The sequence below is a fragment of the Lates calcarifer genome, linkage group LG23 (assembly GCF_001640805.2).
Source record: "Lates calcarifer isolate ASB-BC8 linkage group LG23, TLL_Latcal_v3, whole genome shotgun sequence".
NCBI classification, from domain to species: Eukaryota; Metazoa; Chordata; class Actinopteri; family Centropomidae; genus Lates; species Lates calcarifer.
In genome coordinates this window covers 7,149,528-7,176,918 of record NC_066855.1, presented here as the reverse complement: position 1 = coordinate 7,176,918, position 27,391 = coordinate 7,149,528, and the positions used below count along the sequence as shown (strand labels likewise).

The following is a 27,391-nucleotide window of genomic DNA, read 5'->3' as shown; positions in this document are numbered from 1 at the left end:
ATTATATACATCTAATGATGAAAGGGGATGGTCCAGCTAACTTGTATGGAAGGAATGAGACACTTTGACTTTCCTTCACCTTCCTTTTTGACCTTTCGACCCCGTTGCCTCTACGTGTCCCAGAGTCTATTAGTCCTCCCTCACCTGTCAGTGAGTTTCTTCAGTGCCCTCTCGATGTTCATTCGGTGTCCCACACGTGTCACTCCCAGGTCCAAGAAGTCGTCCTTGGTGAGTGAAGGCAGATGCGATCCATCAATCTCATTGTCTATAAAACGCTCTCTGTGTTCACCCAGGTTTAGATAGGCAAGCCAGTCTGCCACGTCGTACTTGGTCCAGTAGGGCAGGGGCTTGATGGCAAAGGGTTTGGCTGGTGGAGGAGGGGTGAGATGGGGATAGTTGAGACAGGACGGGCTAGGGGGCAAGTGCATTGGGGAGGAGGCTCCAGAGAGAAAATGGGTGGGGGAGAGAGAGCGTGAGACAAGAAGGGGGTTTGGACTTGGCACACCAGATGGGGAGAACAAGGGAGGTGTTGAAGCCTTGTAGGTGTCTCCTAGAGGGAGGCCGGGAGAAGGAGGGGTGAGGGGCCCAGGGAAGTCAAAAGGGTTGTTGTAGACCGGTGTGCTGGGGAGTATGGGGAGCGAGGAGGGTCTGGGTGGGGTGGGGTTTGGTTGTTCGGTGCTGTAGATAAGAGGGCTTGGAGCGCGGCGCCGAGAGACTGAAGATCGCATCTCCTTGGTGGGACTGCACTGGAAATCAAAAGTCTGCCTGCGGAACTTAGACCGATGCTTCGGTGACGTTGGGTATGGGCAGTAGGTCGGGGAATGGGGTGGGTGGGAATGAACCGGAGAGGAAGGCATCTGTGGGGAGGGGGATCGCGTCCAGTTGCGCTGAATTGGTACTTGAGGGGAAGGGGAGACTGAGGGAGTGGCTGACAGATTGGGTGTCATGATCTGCCGGTGCTGTGGGGAGGAGGTGGGTAACGGCGAGGTGGAGCGGCCAGTGGGGGGGCTGTGAAATGCATCAGTGAAATCCGCTGAATACCTGAAAGACACAAAAATGAACCTGTGAACTTTAAATTCTTAACAACAAATGTCAGTTAAAATATGCAGATATGTAAACTGTTATTTTAATGTCAGGGACAACAAACAGACCTGTGCATGGTGGGTGACTTGGGAGTGTGGCTCCAGTCATCCATGCTCTTCATGCTACTCATCTGTTGCAGCTTGGAGCTTAGTTCATTGATGATGCTGGCCTTAACACCTGAAAGAGGTGAGTGCAGCCTGCGACCCTCCAAAACTATTCCACCTCTCTGGACTACTACACCTTGCTCATGTTCCTCGATCTCACCCCAGCCCATTGACCGAGTCTCCATAGGTCTCTCTAAGCAGGCGGCCAGGGACGAGCTAAAGCCGTCCTCCATTTTGGATCGACTCTGCTTATGCTTCCTTTCATCTGCAAGAGATCCATCTAACCTGGCATCTTCTTGGTTGCTTTGTCTCTGCAACTGCAAGGGAGCAGGGTTGGTGCTGTTCTGCCTACGTAGTGCTACAGATTGGCCCCTCCCTCCCCCTTCCTTGTAATGAGTCATCTTTGGAAACACAGGGTTTGCCAGTTTGGCGCTGTGCACCTCAAATGTTTGCCCACCTGAGTAGGTCGTACAAGGATCTTGATGCTCACTGCTTTTCTCTACATCTACTCCTCGCCCGTCTCCTGCGGCCCCTCCCCTCTCTCCTCGCAGCCCACTCAGTCCCAGCATTTCTAAATGGTGGTCGCTACTGCTGTGACTGTCCAGCTCTTCGATCCCAGAATCCACCACAGCATCTTGCCAGTCTCCGCTCTTGGGTATAATAGTATTGTGATGAGTATGGTCAGCAGCTTTGCTCCCTGTGCTGAGGCTGGCCTTAGTCCCAGCCATGGTCATGCTGTAGTCAGAGGACGCAGGTGAGGTTGTGGTGGTGGCAGCAGTAGTGGCCGTCATAGTAGTGGTAGCATAGGTCATGGTGGTGGTGAGGGCAGCTGTGCCTCTGTCCTGGGCTGGGGTGTGACCACCTACTGAGGGGTCATTAGAGCTGCTGTAATAGGGATGAGGGTGGGACATGGGCTGGGGTCTATGTAGTGACGTGGGAGGCAGAGCAGCCGAGGTGGTGGTAGCAGTCGAGGAAGGGGGAAATATCTGCGGGGACGGATAAGACGGAGAGAGTGCTGACTGTGTGAGGTTTGCCACCTCGCTGTCATAGGAGGTAAGGCTGGAGGCAGCAGAGTCACCACCCTGTGAAGAGGATTGGGGAACGCCTGTGGGCTTGGGAGATGGAAGAGGTGGTGGGGGAGGTGGAGCAACAGCAGCAGAGTGTTGACCTGGGTGTTGATGCCGCTGAGGAAACTCCTGGATTCTCTCGTTCTTACCATTAGCAAACTGTAAAGGAGGGGGCAAGGGATCTGCAAAGACAAACTCATCATCTGCATCTATTGATGGAGCTGGTGGAGGAAGAACCATTAGTCCTAGACTTCCACCTGCCCCTGCTCTGGCCTCTTCCATAGCGTCATGTGTCTGTGCTGGGGCTGTGGGGACAGTGTACTGAGGGATGTAGCTGGTGTTGGGTGCGCTTTCCATCTGCAGAAACGAAGGTCTGCGAGGGGCAGGTTGAGCTGGAGGTGGAGGAGGCTGTATGGATGGAGCAGGTCTGCTGTCATACACCTCCTTTTCTCTCTCTCTCTCCCTGGGGCTCTGTGGGTAATACTGAGTTGAATATTGACTGGTTCTGTCCTCTGAGAAGCGAACTCTAAGACCCTCTCTGGGTCCTCCCTCCTTTTCTCTGTCCATCCTCTCCCCACCTCCTCCTCCCAAACGTAAGATCCTTGGTGACTGTGGCCGGCTCAGAGATGCAGGCGAGGTGGTGGCAGTGGGGGAGTTTAGGTGCATGGACACTGGGGAAGTGTAGGTCGATTGTGTAGGGGTTGCAAATAAGGAGGGAGTAGGGGTCTGAACAGGGGTGGGAAACGCTCCCACTGTGGACAGCTGCCGACCAAAGTGTCGCTCCTCTCTGCGTGTCCTGCGGTCGTCCTTTAAGGCCCTTTCTCTTGCAGCCAGGGCCAGGCCAAGTGGGGACGAAGGGTCGAGAACTTTCCCTGTAAGTGGATGGATGAAGGTAGTAGCTGGCTGAGTGCCGTACATTGAGGGAGCCGACTTGGGTTGTCCATCCTGACCGAGGATGGGAGAAGAATACTCAGGCAGGCCAAAGGCTGGGGGCATGCTGCTGGAATAGTTGACGTAGTTGTCTCCAGAAAACATGCCCTCATCTATAGACTTGGAGGGTCGTAGTCGAGGAGTGGGCACTTCCATTTGTGAGCCTTGCAAAGGCTGAATTCTTGCCCCTAGTGCTCCTACTCCCTCTCCTCCTCCTCCTCCTCCTGCCTCTCCTTGAATGTCCTCCTCAGATGAGAGGAAGAAAGAGGCACTCTTTCTCCTCATATCTCGGAAACGTTCTCTTTCCCTGCGCGCTCCTCCTCCCCCAAAGGCTGTACCAAATGTTGAAGTGTAATCCAAGCTGTCCAAGTTTTGCTGCGAGGAAACAATAGGGGCAACAGTTGATGAAGGCAAAGAAGTAGACGTAGGGGGCTGAGGTGGCGAGGAGGTGAGTGGTGAGGGCAGACTGGTGTTGGGGCTGTCTGTGGTTGCATCTGCTGACGTTTGATCTTCTACATCCTGGGAGGTCTCAGCTTCCATGCTGCTACCCTGGCTGCTCCGGCCGCTGCTGCTGGTGGAGGGTGCTTTGACGATGATAGTGGGGATGGGGATGGAGCTCTTCTCTTTGCCTGCACCTCCTTTTCCTCTGTGTTGTCGTAGCCCATCCTCCACTTTCGACTGCTTCATCAGAGCTCCTCGACCACCCCTCCTGGCTGCCCCCCTGCCTACCCCTGCACCCTGCTCCCGGTTTGCCATGTGTGGGTGATGTTGTGGTGCTTGTTGTGCCTTAGGCTTAGCACTTGTTGGTGGCGTGGCGCTGCTATAGCCTCTCCTTAACCCTCCCATCTTGCCACCACCTCTCCTGGGTGCCTCCGGCTCTCTGACACACAGTCCCTCCGATTGTCTCCTGAGTGTGGGCACCATGACCTGCTGGTTCATCCCACCAGGGCCTCCCCTGTCCCAGCCTGCTTGAGTAGGATGTCCTGGCTGGGAGTGGAGCTGATAGTGGGCTTGAGATACAGGGGGTATGGGCATAGCAGGCCCTCTCACAGGATGAGGGCCTGCAGATAAAGGCGGTTCTGGGGCAGATGTGTTAGGGGGTGGGGGGATTTCCTCTGGTCCTGGCACTGACAGGCTGCGAGCCAGCTTCATAGCTGGTGGGTGGAGGTACTGCCTCTCCTCCTCGGTTACACCTGAGCACAAGGACAAAACCAGTTACAAGCATATACTGCACTCATATACTGAGCTGGCAGAAATATTTCCATGACAAATGCTGTTACCAATAGATTTTTGACGCATCATGACTGCATGCTGAGGACCGTGTCCTGGTTGAAAATGAGCTTGGTTGTAGCCAAAACCTGGTCCTTGCTGCACCATGTTCACTGATGACTGCTGCTCATAGGGTTGCTTCAGGTGTCCAAACGCAGTTTAAAAAGAGAATTTGAAAGGAAGGAGGGAGTAAAGAGAGGAGACAAGACATTTACTCACATATAATTAAACAGAATTGATGCTGGCTGTTAAGCCGATATTGATTTGATATACAGTAAAATGCAATGCAGGAGAATCAGTCAGTTGCAGCATTAGTGTATCAGGCAACAGCGCATAGATGAATGGACACAACCTGACTCACAGTTAAACAAATGTTTTGATGTGGGTGGTCCATTGTCAATCATTTTCTCTAAAGCGCCGTGAGGGCAAAACAACACACAGGGCTAAAAACAAGCTAAAGACCAAGCTGATTTATAGATAGGAATCTTTTTTTTGCAAGCATTAGTCACTTCCTTGACTAAATATGTGCTGCATCCTAATGCAGTGAAGAAACTGTGTTGTTTATGTGAATCAGGTATTGCAGGTTTGAGAGAGAGGTTCAGAATTTGTTCATATTTTGTGGATTATATGGAAATTGAGCAAAAGAAGCCAGAACGTTATGGTAATGACCCTAACTAGACCCATTTCCTTGCAATTCCCAACAGTACCTCGTTTGAGACATTGGGAACAATGCTCTTGCTTCGGTCCCTCTTGCCCCCATGACCTCTCTGGCCCTGGTTGTCTGATGTAATAGTGTGTTGGGCAGCAGCCAAGATTTCATCCAGTTTATCTTAAATAAAGACAGAGCAGGGGCAGGCCAGAAAAGGAGAGGTAGTCAGAGCGAGCTTAAAATAAAGAGAGAAACATGAAAAAGAGGATTTCAGCAAACCCCTCCCATCCCCTCAAGGTTTAAAAACACCCTCTTACAGTATGACAAGAGTGGTGAGAGTGATTCCTTACTTAGTGCCATCTGATAGACTGTCCTTTTCTTATCAGGACCCTGAGAGGACTCGTACTCTGAAAAAGGAGGAGAAAAAAAGAGCATCAAACAGGCTGTCTTTTAATTAAAGCTCAGGGGCTGATGGGGGTAATGATAAAGGCTGATATTCACCTGCTTTCTTTTTCCATGGAGAGGCAGCTGTAGCATACATAATTCGGGAAACAGAAATTAGGTGTGACTAGAACTGCTGTGTAGTCATGTGTATAAAGCAGATGAAAGGATGAAAAACAGTACATACTCAGACACATGTGATGGTGTGAACGCTGATGTGATGAGAGGGATGGTGATGGGGACAGAAATGATAATGACAGCACATAAATCCATGATTCTCCCACCTTTGTCCACTGTTTGCAGCAAATTTGGTTCAGAAGGGAAAAAGACAAAGAGCAGTTTGTGACTGTTGGTGTCAGACAAGTGGCATCTCACAACATACAATTGCTTTTATATCTCTTAACTTCATTGTTGAATCATCACCTTTCTTCCTCATAGGTAATATCAAAAGCAAATGAATCAAAGACTACCTCCCCATCAAACTACTGCTCATGAAAAAAATTAAACTGCACCCATACTAGATCATTTTCTTGGCTTTCTGCATCAACTCAGTAAATATTTAATGCTGTGTTCCCCTAATAGTGCCATAGTACTGTACCATCATCCTACGGAGAAACTGCTAACCAACTCCCCGCCAAAAAAGAAGCTTTTTTAGTATGACCCCACCCCAAAAAAACCTGGGGGACATAAATTAAATTCATTTTTTACATGTTTTTTCCAGGCCTCCCTTCCTCTTTATTCTCTGCTTTCAGTCTTAAGTCCCCTCTATCATCTTACCCATGTCTTCCAGCTCTGATGTCATTGACTTGGAGCGCAGGGCAATGGCAGGAGGAGTCAGTCTTTTAGTCTGCTGCGGGGCTGCCAAGGGAAGCCAGCCAAATGCAGACTTAATGTTTAGTATTCTTGTATACACATGCAGTCACCAAAGACGACCACATTGCAAAAGGCTTTTAGGATGGAGTAAACATGCAATCAGCTTTATCGTCACATCATAAACATGAGATGGAAACAACATATGAGGACATTTTGACTCTTACCCCTCTTCCGAGCAGTATCCTCCAGTTCAGGGTTTCGAGCAACCATCACAACTTTCACCATGAGGCTGTTGCCGCCCTGTCGGATCATGTTGACCACCTGCCGGTGGCCAACCTTCACCACATTCTGGCCGTTCACCTGACAGACACAAAGACACAGAAGGACTGAATGCAGAATGAGGTGTTGCATTAATTTCCATTTAGATGAAAAAATCAGCTCTTTTTAGAGGGGGTGGACACAAAAACAGAGACACCTTACAGCAAAGAATCACTGAGGGTCTACCTGTGACCATTAGTTCAATTTGATGATGTAGCTTTTCCGTGTTTGGCACACGTTGTTTTTTTAGGTTTAGCTTCAAGCATTCATTATTTTGCAGTATTCTGGACGGCAATTCAGGCAGCGACTACAGTAAATCACAGTTACAAAGGCTTGGGCACCTACATAAGTGAGTCATATTAGGTTGAATACCAATTAGCTGCATGTGTCAGATTTGGTTTGACAATCACCATTTTTAGTATTCAAGGCAAAATACAAGGGCTTTCAAAAGTACAAAATGGCCAGAAAACTCCTGGTGTTTCGTCAAAAGTAGTCTGAAAAAGTTAGAAATTGACCAAGACCTCTGACAAGCTTTAAAAAAGTCAAACACTATGTGCTCTATTATACTGGTATTTACTACAGGGGTATTGTATCGTAAGATGTTTCTGTTGTCCACCCTGCAGATATCATCGATCTGTGACGTTCGGTTCAGTGCATCCTTGAAGTCCTTCTGAAATGAAATGTGAATCCACTTCTCTTCAGCTTCTCTCATCTAGGTCTTCATTTCCTACATTCCCCTTAAAAGAACATGGCTGCACTTGTCGCATTCAGTATGCAACAGTGGATAAAACACCAGTTGAGCGGCTTGTGTAGCCTGTTGTGCTTGTTGCATATTGATCCGTCAAAGTGTTTCATTCACACGTGGCTTGGATAAAGCATGTAAAACTCAGGACCCCTGGTTAAGGTCAGTGTTGGGTTTACCTCGATGAGGAAATCCCCCATCCTCAGGCCTGCCCTCCACGCCACACCCCCCTCATCGACAGACTCCAGGTACTGCAGCGCGGGGAACGCTGGCGTTGGAGTGAACTCCTCTATGGGAGTCTGAGCTGAGGATGATAAGACAAAAAGGATGAGCATGAGTGGACACAGATAACAAGGGTTTGAAAATGGGCAAGGGATGGAGATATTAGACAGAGAGAAAAAGAGCATATGAGACTGAGAAATCTATAAAGGAAGGAATGGTGAATTGTGGAGAAGATACTCACCTTTGGCTCCCCTAAGCACAAAGCCAAAGCCCTCATTGTCTTTCTTCTGTAGGAGCACTGTCTTCTCCTTAATGATGTAGTCACTTAGAGGAGTAAAGAGGGAGGGAGGGGAAGAGAGGGGAAAACGGTGATGGAGAGAGACAGGGAGAAAAAGAGAGAGAATTGGAGAGGAAGAGAACTATATGACTTCTATAGCAACAGAAAAGTGTTATTGTCATGCAAATAAAGCATTTTCTGAATGTGGAAAACAGCTATACTGCAACACATTATGAAATCACACTGCAGCAAAAGATAGGTTGGCTTGAGAATGTCATACAAAAAGCGCTGGTGCACAAAAAGGGTTGATGGCAGGGATACAGTTAGTATCACAATGGGAGGAAGTGTACATGAGATGACATTCCATACTATGGACTAATCCAGCTAGAGCTGACAAGCACTGGGCCGGGGGGAACGGCACATTAGAAAAATGTGCACATACACTTCACTGATAATGGAAACTTCCAAATGCACCTAAATCGCTGCATTAGCTTTCACCGCCTCTGGCAGCTTTTGCAAGGATACTGCTTAACCAACTCCAGCACACCACTACCGGTCATACATGACACTTCAAATTATGTACAAGAAGAAGTCAGACAAGCCTCTAATCTCCCTCCACAAACAGCTCCTCTCGCTCAAAGACTACAGCCTGAGAGAGCAGAAACAGCGATCACAGACATTTGTGATGCAATCTTATTACGAGACGGATGGAGTAGTGTATCGGCTGGCCCGGCAAGCTCCTTCATTATTCTATTACCATGTCTGGGACTTTTGGCCAAGCTGCTTTACAACCCTTCCTCTAATACAGGACTGTTTAAATGGACTCTACACACAGCCACATCTCATGACTCATTTCTGGACATGACTTTCTAACAATGTCAATTCACCCTGGTTCTGTTAGAGAGCCCAGGGCTTTGAGTGGAGCTGTATGATTTAAGAGGAATTCCAGATATTTCTTTCCTAGGCAGCCTGTGTTAGCTTGTGCTCCTCGACATAACTCAAATTGACACTCCAGCTGAAATCAAATCAAAGGATATGATTTCCTAGAAGGGCTGAACTATGAGTGTACAGGAAGAGTGGCCTGGTCGAAGAATTGCCTTTATTTATAGTGATAGTCTGAATGCCAAAACAATGCAGTAAAAGTACTGGGTATACGCAAGGACATAATTTCCAAAGGGAATACAGTTTCTTTTGTCCCTCCCTCTTTTAAATGGAAAGTTTAGGTGAATTGTGTGTTGGTTCACACTTTCATGAGAAATAGCAAATATAGATGGAATTTATATTCATCAGGCGCCGCTTACTCTCAGTCAGCAGACCCTAAAAGCAAACGGTAGCGCTAAATTGCTAATAACTATCTATAACCTAAACCTTGGCTGCCTGGCAATAAGGTCTGCAGCCAGGCGGTCACCAGGGTAACTCGGCCATGAAACCACCTATTAAAAAAATGAATGTATTATTTAAAAGTGGCAATATTTTGTTTTACTTTTAGGTTTCAAGAAGCAGACTTTGGCAGTGGGCTCCATCACTCCAACTTAATTTTGGCCTCCGCCACTTCGGGAACCAAACCTACCCCGGTGTGTATACTGGTGCTATGACAACAATACCAGTATAATATTATTTTCTCCTACAGTACAGATGCAGTGAGATCTCGTGTATGTAATCATGCAATAAACAAAGTTTGGTTGTGGAATCAAAGAAGGACAGCAGAGTCATGAGCACTGGACCACAGGCCTGAAGATCCAGACTTCGACACCAAGCCGTAACTTTAGCACTGAACAGACGATCGCTAGTTTCCCCTACTGAGGTCCATCCCTTGTGTGTTCTCCATCAATGTTACTGTTTCGCCAACGCACAGCCGCCTTCCAGCCATCTGCTCCTCACACCTCATTCCTTTTTCTCTCACCCTGTCCTCCATCATGCTTTCCCTCTCTGAGGATCAAAGTAACATGGAGTGGGTGGACGGATCCATCGGGCTCTTCATCCATCCACTTGTACAAGGGGGAAACATGACCAGTGTTGGTACTCCAAGTGGTCCTAAGTTGTGTTGCTGGCTTGCAGTAACACACCTAATTTACCTTACATACATAAAACTGTTGAGCTCATCTGTCACCATATTGATCACTGTGCCAATTAGAGACGTAAAAAGCGCAAATATGCCTGGTTAATCTGTTGGCCAGTAGGACAACACTCTCTCTGAACTGGCTGCAATGGAGCTGTAAGCCTACAAGAGACCAGAGTTATTATGTACCCTCCTGAGTCATCCTCTCTTCTATCCACAATTACTGAGAAAAAAGGCAGCTTTTTAACCATTCACCTGCTGAATGCACATGCAGACAGACTGGCTATGTGGGGACAATACCCACACACCACGAGTGACAGATGTTAGTGACACACACTGGATGGAGGGACAGATGAGCAGTACATATACATCGATATATGTACAGGAGAGATTCTCCCACAGCAATCAAGCACTATGACGTATACATATATATGTGAAGACCACATATACAGTATATTATTCAGTGTATATAGTCCCATGCATATACACATAAATGCATGCACACACACACAGACATGCACAGAAATGACCGGTATCTCAAATTAGAGCTCTGACAAACCGCACTCCTGCCACTTATTCACATTCATCCTTCTGTACAGTCAAAATACCACACATTTTCAATGACACAATGGGAAACATAAAAATATGTGATGTGACAATAGCATTTTTAAAGGAATAGAGATAAACGAGAAGTCCTGGTGAATGAAAGATATCTGCTTAAAGAAATCATGACTCAAAGAGAATGAAATACACCCACACTGTCTGACTGAAACGCATCAATATGTGCTCCCTTTCACGCATAAACACACACGCGTTAACAGACACACGGGAGGAAGACACAGAAATAAACATGCTGCAGAGTCTCCATTCAATAGTCCCACAGATATTCACATGCATAGGAAAAAAATACAAATTTAAGACACACGCAGATATACACGCACACTCAGAGACACGCACGCACAGAATACATAGCTTATTAGTCTGTCTTTGAAAAGGCACGGCCTCTCAATAGCATCATCTACCTCTCCCCTCTCTCCATTGTCCTCTCCTCACATCCATAGCCAGCCAATGAATGAGGAAACAGCCGCTACCTGTAAATGAACCACACGCTCCTGTTTCTGGGGCCCAGTGACGGCCACGAAGAAGAGAGGGAGAGAGAGAAATCTCTCTCTCCGCATCCCCCCATTGCCATGTCCCCCCCTCCTCTATCTCGCGCGCTCTCCACCACCACCACCACCTCCTCCTCCCTCCTCCCGCCTCCCTCCTCCTCCCGGTCTTCTAGCGAGAGCTCGGCTGAAGAGAGCCGCGAGAGTGGAGGAGAGAGAGCGAGGGAGGTGGGGAATGAGACAGAGAGAGCGAGAGAGCGTGCTGTTCTGCACCCCGCATACTTCAGACAAGAGAAAGACAATGTGAAAGAAAGACAGAAAGAGAGGAAGAGAATACCAGCGATTATCACAACAGGGAGAGTGTGTATGGTGTGTGTGTGCTGGTGGATGACAGGAAAAGGGTTTGGTTGGAAAATAGGGGAGCGAGCTGGATTTGTGGGGTGGGGATGCGGGGGATGGGTATCAATGTAAAGGCGAGAGAGAGAGAGAGAGGAGGAGGGAGGGGGGGGAGGGGAGGGGACTTGCATTTGCTCATCGACTGACTGGTGTATCACAGATATACTAACAGCTGATTCCCACCCTGAATTTACTCACACACATACACACACATTTGCCAACTTTCATCTCGCTCCCTCCTCTCTTCCAAAGCAGAGCTGTCATCACCATACAGGGTAGCAAACACTCTTCCGCTCTCTATTTCTCTCTGAAATAGTAATTGACATTCTCCCAAATGCCTAGCTGCAGTGAGGGAACATGCTCTGTATCACCTTGCTCTTAATTGAGCACCACTTCACCACGGTGCTGCAATTACGCTTAACCAACTTAACACAGGTAATATAACCCCAGTGGCTGCTATTTCCATTTAGAACACAAGCGCAGCTGCATTAAAGTGAATCCATTTTTTGAATGACAGTGAGAGCTGCTCAGCACAAGGGTAATGTCAGCTACACTGTGTAAGAGGCTGTAAAACCCTGGGGTGGCAACTGAAAAGTCCTTCTCACTAGCCCAGGGATGTAACCAGTGCTTGGTGTTTCAGCCTCCTCATGACTCATCGGCAGAATGATGTATGTACACGCAGAGACACAGGCATATTCACAAGCACACTAACAAACAAACATGCAGAACGCACAACTGCAGGTGCCCAGGTTTGGGTTGCAGCTTCAGACAGATGTCATGGAAGAGGAGGAGGAAAAGAAGAACCCCCCCTTTTCCTTTCATTAAAGCATTATTGTGTTCAGTGTAAACAAGCAACAAGAGAGGAGAGGGAGGCATGTGGATGGAGGTATCAAAGAGACAAGTGCATTTGTCTGGTGGAGCCAAAAGGGGCAGAGCTGAAAATGACATGGCTGCTTTTTGTGCTTTCAGCACTGATGTGTTCACGTAGCCGAACAATAGAGAACAAGCGCTGTTCGGGATCAGCAGAAAACAGACACATACAGCACACAGGAGGACATGAAAGCACAATAGGTGAAACAAGAGGGAATTTACTCAAACGTAGACGCGTGCACACAAATACAAGAACCTCCTCTTACCCACGAAACAACAGCATGCCAACTATTTCAATCACCTTGACTGGCCTCACAGTCTTACCTTACAGTAATAAACCAGAGAGCAGACAGTTCAGCTGCTGCCCACACTCATATGATGATCTGCAGCTAGAACTATATCAGGGACTGCAGCCAATCAGGTTTATTCTAGTTGAATCCGTACTGTAGTCCATCTATTTTCTAAACTGATATGACTGTTCAGGGTTTTGAGGAGCTGAGGCCTGTCACAGAATGCACTGAGTGGCAAGTTGTGGACAGTTCAACACATAATGGTGCAGACAAACACAATCACCTTCACATTTACACTTCATTCAGCAATTCAGACTTTAAAGCTCAGAGTTTTTCTTGAAGGCAGTTCAGTGCAGTTTGCACTGCCATTAAAGGGAAATTGCTGTTTCTGACGCAACTCAATTACCAACTACAACTCACATGACAGGTTGTAAGTGTCATAGCAACTTCACTCACCTGGGGCCATCGGTGCCGTCGTAAGCTCCGACAGTGACGTTACGGAAAAGTTTCCTCTTGGCTTTCTCGCTGCGCGTCTCTGCAACAGGCACATGCAGGCAAAACATATGCTCAATTTGAACTTTCAGCATCCGTCATGACACCTTTTCTGTCTTCTGGTAGAAGTGTTGTGTTTGATGTGTCAGTGCAAGGCTCAAACGAATCAGATATATCTACACCCTGTTTTTGTGTCTTGAAAGCGACATATGGCGTGAACAGTGCAGCTATGAAAGCAAGACACAAAGAGCACTTGTGCTGTACATGTGTCACTGTGTGCTGCAGAGAGGGGCCTGCTAGTGAACATGAGTGTGACATGTACTGGGTGTTACAGTGACTTAAAGGATAATACCAGCCTGAGGGAGTATGTAACCCATTTTCCAACACGCCCTCTCTCCAGTCTGTGTGTTATTATGACTGTTATGTGTCTTGTTAACCCACCTCTTGACATTTTTAACTTCATGAGACTAAACTTGAATATATCAACAAATAATTTCTTTCATTTTATACATGAATTTAAAAAAAAAAGATCAGGCACAAGACCTGATTCAAATTTTATAGATTACCACAAAACCCAAAGAAATTTTAAGAAACAGCCTGGACATTTGCCATGGACAGAATAATATTTTGAAATACAATAGTGAGGCGAAGCTCCCTCTGGTTTTCTCTTACCTGATCGATTGTCTTTGCTGAGAGCCGCCACCTCTTCCACACAGTCTGAGGGAAACCAGCCAGTGCGACCTTTCACTGTTCCCTCCCAGTATCCCCCTTCCCCTACACTTAACACTGAAACAGACAGACAGACAGACAGACAGATAGATAGATAGATAGATAGATAGATAGATAGATAGACAGGTGAGGAGTGAGACATAATTTGATGGATAGAGTGTAATTTGGGTGTTAAATTCACTGTCTCATACACTGTTACACCATATATCTTCCCTTCACCTTTCCTTGTTTACCTTTAGTTACTTGTTTTATAATAACACTGTACAATCCACTGAGAATGGCTAGGATAGGATGTATTGCTTTGTGATGACTGGATGCTGGTGCTTCTCATTTCTCTTGTTTACAATCCTCTCTTCCCTTATGTACGTCTCATCCTCGCTGTTGATGTTTTAGATACAGTAGCTTACATTCTTTCTGGGACAAACTGCATTGCAGCAGCACTGATAGTTACACAAAATTATCTGCCATTGAGAACATTCAGGTAACTGTCTGAACAAAATACAACAATCAAAGGCCAAGATGATTCCAGTGCTATTAGCTAATCTTTCATAACAATGTTTAGATCTTGTGTGGAGGAGTTCTCCCATATGTGTTCATTTTGGCTCCATCTCACCTTTAACTTTGTCCCCTTTGTTGAGTGAGAGCTCTCTGTCTCCACTAGCAGAGTGGGCACGAGTGGCCACATACACCCGCCCTGGCACTGCGCTGTACATACGCTTCATCTGACCTCCCCCACTGCCCGCTGAGGTCGCACTACAAGGGGAGAAAGCAAGCGAGAGAGAGAGGGAGAGAGAGGGAGAGTGAGAGAAAACCGTGAGATAAGACCGTGTTTCACACTGTGGAAAAAACAAGTGAGACAAAGTGAGACGACATACAGTTTGCCAGGCAACATCAGAGACAGTCGGCAGCTGAGTCACACTAAGCAGTCATATCAACAGTTAGAACGCATGCTGCAGTCTCGTTCAATGTCTGGCATTCAGTACATAGGTCAGGTATGTCGAGAGTACTAACAATTCTAACACAGTCAGCCTCACAGAGATACAAATGTGGCTGTGGACTCTTGTCTTGTGGTCACTTGAGGTCACGCACTGCTATCTGACTTTTTTTTTTCAGGCTGTGAATATCTCCTCCATTTCTGTTGCCTTGCAACAATGTCCACCCGTACCACACCTATAATATGTGACATTCTTGCAGTTAAAAATAGTACACAGTATGCAACTGAGACACAAATAGTAATTTATCTGTGTACAGCTGATGGTAACTGGAGATTAATGAGACCCTGTTTGGTGGATGGCCTCAAAGAACCTGGTAAAAATAAAAACCCACCATGTTCCCTCTCTTTTTGTATACAGTACATCTTCCCTCCACAGGCTGCTTACCCCTGCCTGCCTCGAGGCTGCCGGTGCCTCTCCTCTGTGTCACTTTGGCCTCCCCTCCCTCTTGATGGGGAGCGAGTACGAGTTCTGGGGCTGCTGGAGCTTCTCATGCCTATGGAGGCCCTGCGCTGGCCCTGCAGAAACACACCGAGTCCCATAAAGACATTAAAGGTGATCTGGAAGCTCACCACCATTACTGTATGAGCCTGAGAAACAATGCAACATCAGTAATCATATCTAACATCACAGAGATCACCATCTGCCGAATGGTCTTTAGTACCTGTCCTGGGTTGGAATTGGTTGCGGCCTTGTTGGGCATGGCCAGAGGGTCAGACTGGATCATGGTGTTATCACTGTTAGCACGCAGTAGGGTGTGGGAATGGAGCAAGGGGCAGAGGCAGTGTGTGGGCACTCTCTTTTCGCTTAGGAACATACTTTGGCGATTCCAAAAACGGCACTGAAGATGGAGGTTTGAGTCGTGACGGCGATATTTACAGTGAGGGTTCAGAGGTGAGGAGTGAGAGGTGAGGAAGGGGAGTGGGGTTTGATGTGACAGGATGAAATGGGAGAAGAAATCAGGCAGATTGTTATGGGGAAAAAAGGAGATTGTAAGGGCAAATACATGGTAGATTTAGGAAGGTACAAAAAAGGCAGGTGTTGGGAACTGATTTAATATTTAATAGCACCTTCAGAGGAGAAAGTTTGGCATGAAAGCTTACCTACGTCAGAATCTTTGTGGTTTTTGATGATTTCCCCGAGTTCAAAGTGACCAGACATTACAGCTAGCTGCAAACACAGAAAACAAAATGATCTGTAATTGTTCTCACTGTTGTAATTATTGCTATTTCTTGTTTAATCGTGTTGTCTCCTTTTCTCTCTCTCTTTGAGACAAAACTGCTGATCTAGAAATACACCTTCACTTTGAAGACATGATAAATACTCTAAAATAAATTTCTCAATGATAATAATATTAGCTAAACCATTTACCTGAAAAGGGGTCTGACCATGTTTGTTCTTTGCCTCCTTATTTGCTCCCCTGTACAGAAGGACGCGGACACAGCTTTCCTGATCATTCAGAGAGGGAAAGTGATTGGTTAATACCTTTAGAAAAACCAGCAGCGATAATTACAGCAATAATAGTTCAATACAAGGGATCTGTTTCCATACTTGCCTTGTTGTACAGGGCAGAAATGTGAAGTGCAGTGTTCCCTGAGGCATTTTGAGAAGTGGTGTCTGCCCCATAAAACAGCAGATGCTCCAAGTGCTGGGCAAAGCCGTTCTGGCAAGCCTTTTAATGTCAAGAGCGTGATAGAAATATTCACAAATTGTCAGTATTATAAAGTATAGAAGGAGACAAGTTATGGTGAAGGGGGTGATTTTATATAGGACTGTTTCAGAGCAAGATAATTAGGCAGAAAAAGAGAGATAAAGAAAGATATTGTAAAAGAGATACAAAGAGAAATAAATGGAAATAATGTGTCTTACATCCACATTTAGATCCATAATTACTCTTACAGAAAAACAGGTCAGAGCCAATTACATTGCACCATGGTGGAAAAGAAAGGAAACAAAAAACATTAAAACAACAGAAATGAGCCTCTCAGCAGCCTGAGAGGTTTCCTCATATTTTTCTGCAGGGACTAAAATATCACAAGATACGTACGAAGTAAAGAAAGAAAACACAGAGCACGGCAAAACCAAAATAAAATACCATGACAACCGGCTCGCAGCACAAACGCAAATTTACCAGAATGTCACGGAGACATAATGTAGGCAATGCACCCATATCTACAGTAAGAAAGAGATAATATCCAATGCTCTTTCTGAACTGGACCCAAGATGACTCAGATTTGAACAGGTTTAAGAAAACTATGTCACCTCATTCACTTCACTCACCTGTGCTTTCTTTTTTTTTTTTTTAATCATATCATGGTTCTCGCTGCCTTTCGCCTCTGAAAGGCAGATATGGATGGAGAGATGGTGGGATGAAGGGTACCTTATGTATTTCTTCCATTCCAAATTCCTCTTCATCCCTGTGCTATGGAAAGAGAGAAGGAGGGGAGGAAGCAGAGAGAATGGAGAGACGAGTGAGGAAGGCCGAGAGGAGCGGGGAGTGAGACTGAGGGCGATGGTACATGACATTAACCACAGAGATAAGACAGAGAGATGTCGGTGCATTGCTTAGGTTTACATAAAGAAAGACAGAGACCAGAGATGCTTAACACAATGACATGAAATGGACAGACAGACAGACAGATAGATAGATAGATAGATAGATAGATAGATTTGCTTTGTGTTTGGTGAGTTCATTATAAATTAAACTGTCCATTGATACCTGATGGGACTCATCCCAGCCATTCTCGTCTCTTGTTCCCAGCCTTGCCCTGTAGTACAACAAGGTCTCGCAGCAGGAGGTGTCGCCCCCTGTCAGTACAGTGTGGTACAGCGGGGTCAGGCCACAGCGGTCTTTGTAGTCTGGAGATGCTCCGAAGGACAAGAGCGCCTGGCAAGGAGAGACAAAGAAAAGAATGACTTTTTTTTTTTTTTTTTTGGAGGTGAGTGGATGTGTATATTCTGTTTGTAATTAGAGACACACAAACAGAGAAAGGAGGAGAAAGACAAAAAGAAAGAGAAAATGCTAAACATTTCATTTAAATTAATTATAACTGAATAAAAAGCAAATGCTCAATATATGAATTTATACTGTATATAACCATACGGCCTGATTATCTAACATGTTATAGCACACATTACCCGTTGTATGACAGTAACTTTGCAATTTGTGAGCGTGCAACTATAACTCAAAGTCCTTACCAGCAGCCCAGCGTGATTGTGAGCCCTAACAGCTTTGTGCACTGCTGTCAAGCCATCCCTGCTTCTGAAGTCCAAATGAGCACCGCCCTGAACCAGCACTCTGATGCCCTCCACTGGCAGGCCGGACTGCACAGCCACAGAGAGCGGCGTCTCTGACCCGCAGAGGAGGTTTGGGGTCAGGGAGGATGGCAGTTAGAGAGGTGAAAATCCCTCCTCAGATATATTGTCACTTAATATCACTCAGAACATCATTTATTTGTACACAAAGAATGATTTAATATACTAAGGAAAAAATGTAATGCCACTGTGAGAGGTTGGACACACAGGCTTGTGACAAACTCACCTCCACTGTCAGGGTCATGAAAATTTGGATCAAGACCTTTATCGAGGACTTTTGCTATTTTCTCTATTGCTCCAGTCTGAATGTAATCCAGGAACTTCTTCAGACTGGCCTGGGAGGGGCAGAAGAGGAAGGACAAGGATGTCAGTTTGGGGAAAAATCATAGAGTGCACCAATAATGTTTAACAGACAAGAGAAAGGAATACCTTTGTGCTGAGCTTCGCGAGAGCCTTTTCATCCAGATTAGTCTGTTTATACACTCTGGTTTTGTATCTAAACTGAGGACCAGAAAAAGGTATGTGTGAAAATTGTGAATCATCTTACTGCAGCACAGTTAAGTTTATCAGTGACTGTACAGTCCATAGAGGAAAAACAAAAAAGGTAGTGTTTGTGCTGTAAATCTGTGGTTCAGGTGGTCTTTTATATTATGATAAATTCTTTCTAAAAAAGAAAAAAAAAAAAAGAATAGGAGTAAGGCTGTTATTTGCTTTTTGAGCATTTTATTGAATTTTGTTAATTTCAGCATTGCAGCTTTAAAACCACAAAAAGCACCATTTCTCTTTTTAACTGCTGCGAAAACTCTCTCACTGTTTCCAGAAATTCACTCTCCCACTCAAAGGCGTTGGAGCAGCTCCATGATTTATTTCTTGAAAAATATGAAGTCAGATTTGTTTTTTTGTTTTTTGTATAAAAAAAATCACATGTATGCCTAAATACTAAAATACAGATAGATTCGAGGCTTGAACTGGAATAAAATATAATTCTGTTGAAATACTGCAGACCATCAGCGTGCAGGAGCATTTTGTCTTTTTTGTCTGGTTTAATTTGGTTAATCAACCTGTGTTTATACATCTTGATAATTTCCAGACATGAAAATTCTTATTTATATTTGGCATAAAGCTTTTATCTACAATTAAAGGAAGCACTCAAAAGTGTCAGTGTCTGAATGTTTTAGAGCCTCCAGGAATAAAAATCAGGTGGAGAAATTTAGCCCAAAATATGGTCTGGAGAATCAGTCTTCAAAAATTCTTGCTTCAGTAGATGAGTCAGCTCAGGTCAGGTGATTTTACCTTCCACCTCCTCTCTGAATGGTAGACCGTGTCGATGAAAACCATCTGACTGGATGTGTGATCTTCACATCCATACTGTACTGTGAGAGGAGAAGACTATACTTCTATGTAACAGCTCTCTGGCTACACCTCAGACAGAGAGCAGCTGCACAGAGGCGTGTTTGGGCAGGACGGAGGAGAAAACTGGCCTAATACTTAGAATAAAATGACCTCTGGGTGCTTATTAGTAAGTGGTGGTTCATGGAAAGATCTCAGTATCCAGGAACTATACTACACTCTCCTCTATAAATGGCATTACTCATGTTGTAGACACATCCAGTCATGGTGCTGTGCTGATACATTTTGCTGTGGAAAAGAATCTAGTCACAAGGCCTCATCATTACACAGACATATACTCATCTGGAACCTTGTCAAAAATGTAAACACTCTGGTTTGACGCCAAACCCCGAGCGCAGGATAGAATTTCAGCCCCACCCAGCTCATCAACATCTACAGCAGCTGGGCCACCAGAGGGCACTGTGACATAATCATATCACAGCATGAAACTTCATACTGATGCCGTCTAACAACCCCACATCCCAAAAACTGAAGAAATATAATAGAATTTGTAAGTTACATAATGTTCAGGATGCAATTAAATCTGTGATACAAATATTATTTTTGTTGAGATTTAATTTACACAGTTCATTAACTGAGTTGAACGTGGGAATTCTGATTAAGATACAAAAAACTAAATCATTTGTAACTGTTCATTTTTCACATTTCCTAAGGTTTTTAGTTATGAGCAGAAAAGTTTTTAAAGTTTAAAGCAGTGCAATAGGTAATGTCATTAAACTACAGAAGCCATGAAGGATCAAATACGTACACTGTTTGATCTTTCTTAATGTACAAAAATCTAACAATCTTTAAATCAAGTATTTCTCCACCAGATTGTTATTCCTGAAAAATATAATATAATATAATATTTTTTGTATGTCTGGCCAAACTATTCTGATTTTTTTGTTTTTTCTAACTTAACCTTTTAACCACCTCCTTACCTCCAGGTAAGGCACCCCTTTCTCAAAGGACTGTGAGTAGTCTCGCAGTGGCCGCTCCTCCTCTAGGAACTTGGCGTCCCGTCCATCTCCAGCCGGCTGGAAGAGGCCATAATTGTAAACATCCCACAGGGACTCACTGAGGGAGCAGATGATCTGTTGCTTAGCGTTCCACACCGTGCAGTCCTGGTCAAACTGGAGACACCTCTGATAGACAGGGAACACAGGGCACAGTGGAGGTCAGAGGTCAGGTGTAGGTGTGTTAATGCCTCCAGAGGCAGAAATAATTGTTATGGTCATGTTGTTATGTGATGTCTCTGAGCATGCTATTATTAAAACAGCAAAAACCTAATCATGTATCTAAACATGTTTAATGAATCTGAATGTATCGGAGTACAACTTGTGCTAGAACATTCCCATTTTATACTTATTTTGTACTATATCAGAGGTAACTATATACTTTTTACTTCACCAACCACATTTAACAGTTATTGAAAAAGGAAACCTACAGCACGATGAAAATATGACACATGTACATGGTTTTAGAATAAAATAAAGTACTAATGATCATTATCCTTAAATACACCTGTATTTATGTATCTCATTAAATTAGATTATTAAACATAATTTTAGACACATTTAGGCAAATTGGTCCAATATCTGGGTAATGGCATTTCATTATTGTGGATTGATCATATAGTATGACAGTTTCCACATCACTTGGTGAACGATGAAGGCATGAGAATGTGGAATGCCTGCAGAATATGAATGCATTACCTTTTAATAATTAATCATCAGCCACAGTCATGGAAATAAGATGACTTATGCTATCCTTAGTCTGTGCTATCAGGACATTTGGCTCTAGCTCACACTTATTTTCACACCACTTTTTCTCTTTCCCCCTAATGAAAAAGTGGCGATTCTATACTGGGATAAATATGTCCCTTTCGTTATTCTCTTCTTTGATCTCTGCATGCATAATGTCAGATTTGCACTACAATCCAGAAAAGAAGGAACAAACTAGTTTGGAGAGAAATCTCTTTTGCTGCTCACTGTATGTCTGTGTGTGATACACCAGAGGCTCACTGGCTACAATGAAAAAATACCTTGGATGTATTATGTGTATGTGGTATGCTTAACTAGATTTCATGGTGATTTGTGCACTGCCCATTTCCTCATATTATTCCATTTCCTTACATTTCCACAGGAAGACCATATTTTTTGTCCTTTTCTTATTAAAGTCTGGAGCCGGGGGAGAGATCTGACCAGGAGTAAGACTTAACAAGGGAGCTGAAGAGGTCTGAATGAGATGTATGCATCCGTCCTATTGTTCCATTTCAGAGAGCTGTAAGTAAAATTGCACAGCTCAGCACACTTTCATATCCCCTCTGCCCCCTCCCCCTCCACAGTTCCCCCTCTAACCCCCCCCCCCGCCCCTGCTAGTTTGCACTATTTGATAGTGTAGCCAACACTATTGGCATGGCAACCAGTTCATTAGTGGAGGCAGGCACCCGTTGCCGTAGCAATGTCTTGGTGGTCCCTGGGAGGTAAACCACATGATGGGGATGTGCGCATTCATGTGTGTGTGTGTGTGCACACACATAAGTAAGTTGTAAAGAATGTGTGAGTGTCTGTGTGTTCCTATGGGAGTGTAGTTGTGCAGTGTAGTGTTTATATTTCCACAGTGTGTCTGTGTCTGTGTGTGTGAGTGTGTGTGTGTGTGAGAGAGAGAGAGAGAGATTGAGTGGCTAATCCCTGGGAGAGATGTCTAATGTAATGTATACTCTATATTACAGCGACAGTTCTCTCCCCATCATTCTCTTTTATACAATCAAGGATTTTCTGAGATCTTTCTGGCAGTACTTGTCCACAGGAGAGTTATCTAGAACTTCACTGTGCAGTATTATGGTTTTTGTAAATGCATATATCTTCCTCTTTGCATAGTCACCCTCCACTTCTCTCTTCTTAGGATCCATTTCCACTCTCACTCTTTAACTAGCTCCCAATATTCACTCCCTCTCATCAGCTCTCTTTAATTCAACTCAATAATATTTCAGCTGCGAGGTTTGGGCTGCTGAGTGTTTGTCAGTGGCGTTCAGGGTCGAATATGATGCCTGTGGCTGATGGAGACATAAGAGCAACACAGATGCCTTCCACATATTCCTTCCTTTTCAGAGTCACTTACTTCCCCAGCTCTCCCCAAACTCATTAAAAACCTATTAGATAATTAGCAATTACTGTTATATTGAGGCCAGATTAGCTGACATGTAGAACAGTCGGCATGTTCAGGGAGTTGAAAATGGAGAAAGGAAGATTGGGGGGAGGGGTTACAGCTGGGCACCCATTCTCACCTGGATATGGCGTGTGTGGGCTGGCCAATTCTCACCTGCCGACGCCATACAGCTGAAAGCCACTGTAAGTGTGAATTGATACTAACTTCAGTTTTGAAAACTAATTATGACCACACCTGACCCAAGGCACGGTGTTGTTGACTGAATATGTCTGCCCTCACAGGTTGTGCAACACAAGTCAAGCTCTGTAGTTTTTTTTCTTCGTCCTTTTGGGACTCATCCCTGGGCTTTAGGGATGACTGGAATGAAATTGCTTTGAAATACAAGATCTTCCTCTACAGTTGTGCACACTATTTGGCTAATGTAAAAAACGTATGCATCAAGTACCCTTGGGTACTTTTCAGTGACTAATTTGAAACAGCTGTAGAGTCAACACTGCAGCAAAAATATAGAAAAATCATTTCCTTTAGGGATTCCATAAAGTGGGGTTTTATAGGGGAGACAGTTTTGAATCCTTTTAGCTTCTACCAGAAAAAACAGCACAAGTTTAAAAACATAAGAGTAAGAAGGGGTAGAAAAATACAAGATGAACACAGCAGTCAAGTGCTAACAAGACAAATTTTGAAAAAAATCTATATACCAGTGTATGTATTGGAATAACAGAATTTTCAAGATATCCATTCAATACAGATGAAGTATAAATGATAACCCCAATCATTGCTAAAATCATCTCTGTAAGATTAGTCTACTTGCAGAAACATTTGAATTTGAGTTTACATAAGTCAAATAAATTACTGCCTTAACATTGTAAAGTAGTGTGATACATATCTATATTTCCTCTGTTTGTTGAATTAAAGCTATCTCTCTCTGAGGCAGTAATACCAGAGAGACTTGCCTTGAACTACTTCCTCATTTGGAAAGACCTCCAGTCAGTGCCCTGTTTGTGAGGAACTGTGCTACAGTATTTTTTCTCTGTCTTGACTTTTCAAAATCTTTGGATCATTTTGTTTTGTAGATTTAAATCAGTTCCACACTGGGAGTCATTGTGAGTGATTGTTTCATTTGTAGGTATTGTTAAACTTTTGCAGAGCATTTGGCCACAGTGCGTCTGATGAGAACATGCACTTACTGTTTGTTTGATGTCGGGAATTCCAATGCGAAACACCATCATGGTCAGGAAAGTGTCCTCCAGAGGAGTCATTGTGGTCATACTGCGCTCCATGAGGGCTCGTCTCTTCTGCAGTGCATTCAGGCCTGGGTGATGAGGCTGCTGATTGGCTGCGATGAGATGATGCTGCTGCTTATTGGCTGCTTGATGATGTAGCGGGGCTTGATTCGACATGTAAGCAATACCCCGGTTGACCAGGTTGCCCGGCCTCAGGGGCCGGTCTACTCTCTGTCTACCGACCACGATGGCTGCTGGTTTCACCACCTCGCCGACCTTTCCTTCCCAGGTTTGTCGTCCTCCCGTCATTTCCTTCTCCTCCAGACCCTCTAACCCTCCATTCTCCGTGTCACGTCCACCTTCCCCTTTTCTGTTTTCTCTTCCCTGCTCCTCTTCCTCCTCCTCATCCTCCCCATCTTTGTCATCCTGACCGGGATAAAAGTGCTCATTATTTCCCAGCATCCTTTGCTGTGCAGGGGTCACTGCAGAGAGGGCTGAGTGACATAGCTGTCATGGAGACAAAACATGGCTATCCCATGAGACTGGCTTCATCCTTAGAAACATGCTGTGGGAAACAGGCAGAGAAGGGAGTAAACTTGGGTCATTCAACTCTTATCATTTCATTGATTGAGAGAACTTTACAAAATTAGAAAAAAAGACACGTGCAATAATAGAAAAACTTGCCACCGGCAATGCTAATAATTCGACGTGTGAATGAGCACAGAGCTGGTCCACATTTTCCATTTAGCCACTGGGAATGCATCGGGGAATAGCAGGCTGATGAAAGACAGGCTATATATAAACTCTGTGAATTTGCATCACAGGTTTTTTGCAGAGGGGAGTGAGTTGATGTGCAATTTAGCTTCACACGAGGTCAAGATCATTGCTACTTTGTGATAATGGCGCCGACCCATGTCTGAGGCACAACCCAGGGCTAACAACTAAATGTGAGCTTCTTAAAGGAAAATTCCACCCTCAGCTACTTGCACATTGCTAACATGTCATCATTCTTTGACTTTCACTGTGATGCAGGTGGTATTTTTAAATGAAGTGTTGTGATGGATCTCTTGGCCACTTTCCCTTGAGTCCCTCCACCTGTCTTGACCATGATCACATGGTTCAGAGAGGTGATACTTTTCTAACAGTACAAGGTAATACAACTTCAGGAAACACGCCTGAACTTGTTGCACAAAGTCCTGTGCTGCTATAATAGCCACAATAAGAACAGTGTGGCAGTATACCCCAAACTAAATTCAGTTTATTTGCACATGCAACATGATGGTTTTGAAACAGAGAAACACAAGGAAGCTTTGTTGATGTGTAGAGAGCCCATAGCTGAGTGGACTCATCAATATTTCATACATGTTACAGTGAATTTTTTTCTACCCTCCAACACTTTCTCACCTGATGATTGGTGAGAAAGTTAGTATATCCAGGTTAACAGATTGTTTTGAAGAAGGTGTGAGAGTCACTGGCCATACAGCATAAAAAATCTTCTCAATAGACAACTTGCCAGCTTTTCCAATCAGCATGGACACCATTAAAGATGCAGATTACCCGGACAATTTACTGTAACATCAGTTCACACTCCACATTTAAGGGGATATGGGGCTTTGCTCAGTAAAGGTATCTAGATAACTCAATAAAACTGCATCTAGGAAGTCATGTCTGAGTATACAGGCATTCACTGCATGTGCAGCTGTTGAAATTGTTTGAGAATATGCCAAATTCAATTTAGTTTGAAGTATGCTGCAAAAGTTCAGGAGGTTTTCTAGCTGTGAAAAGCAACAGTCATGCTCCTTAATTAAAACCCACCAAGTGTTGTGGCTACGGGGTGTTCTGGTCAGTAAAGGACTCTTTGAGTGGAAACATCTTTTTATGTGCAACTGCTTCCTCCCTTCATGAATGTCTGCACAAAGTCAATAAGAGGACCTTGCTCTTTGATCTTGAGGGATTGACATCAAAACGTGATCATTACTGTTAATGGTTCAGCTGAAATATTTACTGCTACAAAACTCCACTGATATTATATCTTAATTGACATGATCTGCAGGAAGAAGAAAGTACTACTAAACAATAAAACTGACCCAAGTTGCATCATCAACAGCTACTTTAAAAGAGTTTTTGAGTGTTTCAGGGTGGATTTTTGCTTTAAGATTGTTTCATGGCATCATTGGGCTTCAGATTTGGCATACTGGCGCCTCCATATGTTCTGTCCTGGTTTTTCTATGGTGAAGTCTGGCTAAAGGGGCTTTGCCATCATGCAGATCTGGACCATGGCCAACAGCCGCTTTAATGATGGTGAATGACGCAGGGAATCTCCCACTGTTTCATTGGCAGTTTGGTGCTCTGAATATCATATGAGTTGGGAGTCTGAAATAGATGAGTATCAGAATGCTCAGATGGACAGATGGAGCTCACGAAGACGAACTCAAATTAGGACACAGACCTAAACTCGTTCAGTCACAGTTTACCAACATGCAGATATTTAAAGAGAAGTTATTAAATAAAATATCCAGAAAACATGGTGTTGATGAGGGTTAAAGGGGCTTTAAGTGATCTATGACTTTTGACTTATCAACCTCTATCGGTGACCAAGGAACATCGACAGGTGTCTGGCACAGCTTACAGTGGCCTGTAATTGACATAAATAATAATGTAGAGATGAAGAAGCTAGCCAGCGGCTGGACATCCAATAGAAACATTTGATGATGAAAGCAATGTAGAACCAAAATACTGAAACAAGAGGACTGCCTTGTTATTTGTTTTTTTGGCTTGAAAAGAAAAAGGTCTTATTGTGGGCTCCACCTCTGTGGATGTCTTTGTTCCTGGAATATCTTTGCAATAACGAAAGATGAAGAGGTATCCCCAAAGTGTTGGAGGTTGGCTGGGGTTAGAGTTCTAGTGTTAAATAAGGTTAGGCAGTAGAATTTCACTCAGGGTTTTTGTTAAGGGTTAAGATGACCTTTTTGCTTGTGACCCCTTAAAATGAAGAAATGTCTGACTGTGACCCATCATCACTGGTTGTGTACTACCAGTTACAATCCTAACTCTGGGTTGCAGAAATATTTCTGTCTGCTTCCTTGTACTGTTAATCACCTTATGACTCCTCTGATTTATCTTGTGACCCCTTTTGGAGATGCTGACCTCCAGGTTGGGAACCACTTGGTTAAGATTATGCTCAATATAAGGCCCTGGACTTTGGATATAGGATCAGTAAATTTGTAGAACATGAAAAACCCAAACCAAACTATTGTGGTTGTCTTATACTATTAAATTATACACACAACAGTTACTGCATCTTTCAAGACAACCATATTTCAAACACCATAATTATAAAGTCAGCAGTGGTTGGATGATTGATTGGATGTATGCAAATCAGTCCAAGTGTGGTCTATTCATGTCTCTCTGGCCACAAGGAAGTCTGCTAGTTGAGCATTTCTG

At 44.4% G+C, this 27,391-nt stretch overlaps 1 protein-coding gene across 1 annotated transcript in view; it reads right to left on the bottom strand.

The window, feature by feature from the left end:
- The window catches only part of LOC108875546 (SH3 and multiple ankyrin repeat domains protein 1-like), a 38,062-nt gene that overhangs the window by 2,276 nt on the left and 8,395 nt on the right, over positions 1-27,391 (bottom strand). Inside the window, 26 exon segments of the mRNA XM_051066165.1 lie at positions 145-1,041; positions 1,152-4,377; positions 4,465-4,591; positions 5,173-5,282; positions 5,453-5,509; positions 5,604-5,630; positions 5,828-5,836; positions 6,321-6,401; positions 6,581-6,716; positions 7,596-7,720; positions 7,880-7,962; positions 13,093-13,171; positions 13,801-13,914; positions 14,471-14,610; positions 15,237-15,367; positions 15,514-15,621; positions 15,623-15,690; positions 15,953-16,019; positions 16,221-16,298; positions 16,405-16,521; positions 17,569-17,736; positions 18,048-18,199; positions 18,391-18,499; positions 18,594-18,665; positions 20,495-20,698; positions 23,912-24,512. Coding sequence (XP_050922122.1) covers positions 145-1,041; positions 1,152-4,377; positions 4,465-4,591; positions 5,173-5,282; positions 5,453-5,509; positions 5,604-5,630; positions 5,828-5,836; positions 6,321-6,401; positions 6,581-6,716; positions 7,596-7,720; positions 7,880-7,962; positions 13,093-13,171; positions 13,801-13,914; positions 14,471-14,610; positions 15,237-15,367; positions 15,514-15,621; positions 15,623-15,690; positions 15,953-16,019; positions 16,221-16,298; positions 16,405-16,521; positions 17,569-17,736; positions 18,048-18,199; positions 18,391-18,499; positions 18,594-18,665; positions 20,495-20,698; positions 23,912-24,409 — 6,983 coding nt within the window. The 5' untranslated portion in view covers positions 24,410-24,512.